We start from the raw sequence: 4,195 nt of genomic DNA on the forward strand, positions 1-4,195 counted from the left end.
TTTGGATTGCTGTTAATGCTGAATGTAAGAATGAAAACTGAAAGTAAAGAGTTTGTGCGGTGAAAGTTGCGTTCGTTGCAACAGTCGCCTCGACGGTATAAGAAACGTAGCGTTCCCCGACATAAACGAACTATTCAACCTTTTTTTTTTGTCAAATTCCACAGTTTCGAATGGAAAGTAGGTCTGCCATTTACATGATTCATGTAATTTATAATTGATTATGACGACAATAGCATTTTTCTATGTTGCGTTTTCAACAATACAACTGAAACTGAATGGGTGCATATTTTAAAACAAAAATATTATTTGCAGTTCAGATTGATTACTTTACAAAAATTCTTATTCTTGTTCTTTTACTGTTCTTTTTTTCTTTTTTTTAAATGTATTCCCCTAAATCCATTTAAATCCTTTATTTATTTAGTTTCTTTAAATAAATACTATTACCATAGTGGTCTGGTCTTTATATTTTCCTCAAAACAATTGGTCCCTCCAATGTTCTAGACATGATTACAGCCTTGTTTGGTTTAAATAAAAAAGTTAGTTGAAAAGAGTCACCAGTGTAGAAACAATGATCCAGAGAAAGAGAACAAAGAGGGCTTTTTTTGCTATTCAATAAAGAAAAAAAAGTTTATTTTGCTGTGAAAGTGCATGATATTCTAGGCTGCCCATGAAAGCTTTTTTCAGTGTACATATAATATAGTTAATATAGCAATATGTACAGTATAAATATTTTCTAGACTATGTGATATGACAGCTAAAAAATGCCCACCCAGGTTATCTGCCAGCCCACCCTTCTATAGCAGTCAAGAACCGGGCCTGACTTGATTTGTAACGTAAATCATTTAAACCTATGCCAACACAGGAGAATACATCAACATATTTCTAAATATGCGATTTATTGTACAGTGCGATTTCAAAATAAAAGTTTCCGACTTTGCATGTGGCCAAATATTCAAATTAATTGGATTTAAACGTCGTTGAGTCACATAAAACATCACCAAGCCGTTGGCGCCCTCTGCAGGTATTTGTTATAATATAGGCATATTACATTACGTATTCAACATTGTTCAATAAAACCATGTACTTGGTTTTGATACTTTATTTGAGGCCAATTATTATTGCCTCATCGTTACTTTATATATAAATATAATCATATTAAAGCCTGTTTTTCATTTAGTTTTATTTGTATTACTAAAAAATGTCAGATTACTCACTCAAAATAATCAGTAGATTACTTGATTAGCAAAATAATCATTAGTTAAGCCCTAGATTAGTTAAAACATTTCAAAATACAAGTGCATTGTTTTACTTTTTGTGATTAAGACATTTTCAAATGACAAAATATTTGTCTTTTAAAGTATTAAAACATTGTCTCGTTCTAGTGAACCAAGTATCTGCATTTTGTCTCACCTTGTGAGCTAAGTGTATTGTCACATCCCTAGTGTCTATGAGCGTGATAAAGCTCAACCATTATTTATTTTGAACAAAGCTATTTCAGAAAATTCATGTTTTAGATTGTAGGTCATCTTGCACCCTGTCAAGGACAAAGCTAACCAGCAAAACTTGATATCAAAAGCATCCTAAATGTTACATGTGTTTCCACCATATTGTAATGAGTAAACTTTTTTGGTATTGCTGTTTCAAATATCCCACCATAATCTGTAGTCTGAGCCGGTCAAGGGCTAATGGCAATGGCAGATACGTTACTAGTTAGTGTCTTTTTTTGTTTGCCAAATAACCCTGTGTATGTTTCTGCCCCCGCAACCTCCAACCCCCAGAAAAAAGTTCAGGCTCAGGATTTTTTGCTTTAACCCCTGAATTTATTTTATTAATTTATACTATTATATATAAATATATATATATATATATAACAAACACAATTAAAATTATGTATACAAGTGTAGTATAAATTAAAACATTTTCATTATAAAATCAACCTAAAATATAAATATTAACCTAAAAGTCTTGATGTTGAAAAAGTTCTTGCCCATGTTATTTGTCACCAACCCTTTTACATATTGCATTATTAAAAACCCGGACCTCAGAAGTGACCTGCTGAGAGTTCATACCTTCAGAGTTGACTTGTTTGACGGAGGGTGATCTGGAGCGGTTGCTGAGGGAGGGCTGTTTGTTGGTGTCAGAGCTGATGAAGGAGATGGCATCTTCTCCCTCAGCCGTGCCCATCAGAGACGTTCTGTAGTAAATCAGCGGCATCCAGCTCTCCTCTCTGTTGTTAATGACCAGCTCACCAGCAAACTTCTGCAAATAACTGTAGCTGGGGAAGAGACGACCAGTTTAAAGATGTTAAGATCCAAATTGCTAGATGTCAAGCTTGCAGAATTAATTTTGTTTTAACTTTAACTTACATAGTCTTCTTGTCAGGTTTGAGCAGTTTGCTGGAGAATTCGCTGAGGATGGTGAGGTATGAGATGTACAGCGGAGAGTGTTTCTCAGACTGCTGAACGAACCCTTTGAAAACAAACTCAATGCCGTCCCTGCACAGAGAAACCAGTAAGAGAACATTTCCTTTTAAGACCTGAATATTCCTTCTCCTATCTATCTAAATTTGAATCCTAATATAAGACCAAAACTACAGCTGGCTGGAAAATGAATTTCTCAGGCCTGAAATAACCAAAGACAGGACTCTTCTGTACTGGCTAAATGAAGCCATGCGGTGCAGCATCTTGACAAAACTATTTTTATTTGCGGTCAAACATAGCAATCAGTCTGTTTTAGCTGTCACTATTCCAGACATGTGACCTGAACTCGCTGACACGGAGTCAGCAGCAGAGTGGACTGCACTACCTGTGGATCATGGCCAGGGACTCGCGGGATTTGATCTGGTCCCATCCGAAGGTGAGTGAGAAGCGTCTGGCCAGCTCCTTGATGCTGCTGTAGGTCTGGACCCTGGAGCTGCAGGTGTTTCCTCTGTCCTGCTCCTGTTTCAGCCTCAGATACAGCTGAACACACACAGAAAATGTATGGAAGTCCATGCACATGACGGATTATAGAAAATCTGTCCTTATTTCTATTGCATTATTAATGATTATCTGTGATCACAAATATATTGCAGCTTAATTTTTCTCTGTCTAAAAGAGGGGAACTTTTGTATATATGCTATATATTAGCATATATACAAAATACATTGATTATATTTTTGTGGGGATTATGATGGACATTCGCACTCCAACATAAGATATCTGATATATATATATATATATATATATATATATATATAAAATTAAATAAACATGCTTTAATTGATAGTGCATATGCATAATTACATTAGTGTAAGATAAACATGACATGTCATATGATAAAAGACGTGATAAAATATTAATGAAATAAAAGTTTAAAATCTTGAATAGTCTTTTTTACATTATTGTAATATTTAATAATATTTAATCATGGAGCAGCTTACACCTCACTATAATTAAATATTATAATTAACATGTTTAATATGGATACTATGGTACTATAAATTTCCAGTATACTGGTTGTCAAAGTTCTATTGTCTAAAATATACTTTTTTTTTTTTTACATATTTAATAACTAATAATCTTATAATGAAATATAATGACAATATACAATGTACAAATTTTCGATGAAATAATATATGTACACTACACTACCATTCAGTAAGATTTTTTTAATGAATAAAAGAAATGAATACTTTTATTCAGCAAGGATGCATTAAATTAATCAAAAGTGAACGGAAAGAATTTTACATTGTTACAAAAAAAAATAACATTTAAAATAAATATTGTTCTTTTGAACTTTCTATTCATGAGAGAATCTAGGTTTCCACATATATAAAAAGCAGCACAGCTGTTATCAACATTGATAATAATATTTAAAACTGATAACAGAACTGCATCTTGATAGCATATTAGAATGATTTCTGGAGGATCATTTGACACTGAAGACTTGGAATAAATAACATTTTATTATTTTTTTTAATATATTAAAATGGATAATATATTAAACAGAAAACAGTTATTTTAAATTCTAAAATATAATATTTAACAATATTACTGTTTTTGTGTTTTTTTATCAAATAAATGCAGCCTTGATGAGCATAAGAGATTACTTTTAAAAACAGAACAGTAGTGTACAACGTATAATTTAAAGGGGTCATATGATGTTGCTAAAAAGAACATTATTTTGTGTATTTGGTGTAATGAAATGTGTATGC

The 4,195-nt window shown here is 32.4% G+C and overlaps 1 protein-coding gene across 2 annotated transcripts in view; it reads right to left on the reverse strand.

Moving 5' to 3' along the window:
- Positions 1-4,195, reverse strand: part of LOC107673700 (cohesin subunit SA-2-like) — a 27,852-nt gene that overhangs the window by 6,667 nt on the left and 16,990 nt on the right. For both annotated transcript variants that reach the window (XM_016467427.1, XM_016467426.1), the window contains 3 exons: positions 2,806-2,960; positions 2,367-2,495; positions 2,070-2,275 (listed from right to left, as the gene is read on the reverse strand). In XM_016467427.1, coding sequence (XP_016322913.1) covers positions 2,070-2,275; positions 2,367-2,495; positions 2,806-2,960 — 490 coding nt within the window. The remainder of the gene's footprint in view (positions 1-2,069; positions 2,276-2,366; positions 2,496-2,805; positions 2,961-4,195) is intronic.

This window comes from Sinocyclocheilus anshuiensis, unplaced genomic scaffold (assembly GCF_001515605.1).
Source record: "Sinocyclocheilus anshuiensis isolate Anshui unplaced genomic scaffold, SAMN03320099.WGS_v1.1 scaffold628, whole genome shotgun sequence".
NCBI classification, from domain to species: Eukaryota; Metazoa; Chordata; class Actinopteri; order Cypriniformes; family Cyprinidae; genus Sinocyclocheilus; species Sinocyclocheilus anshuiensis.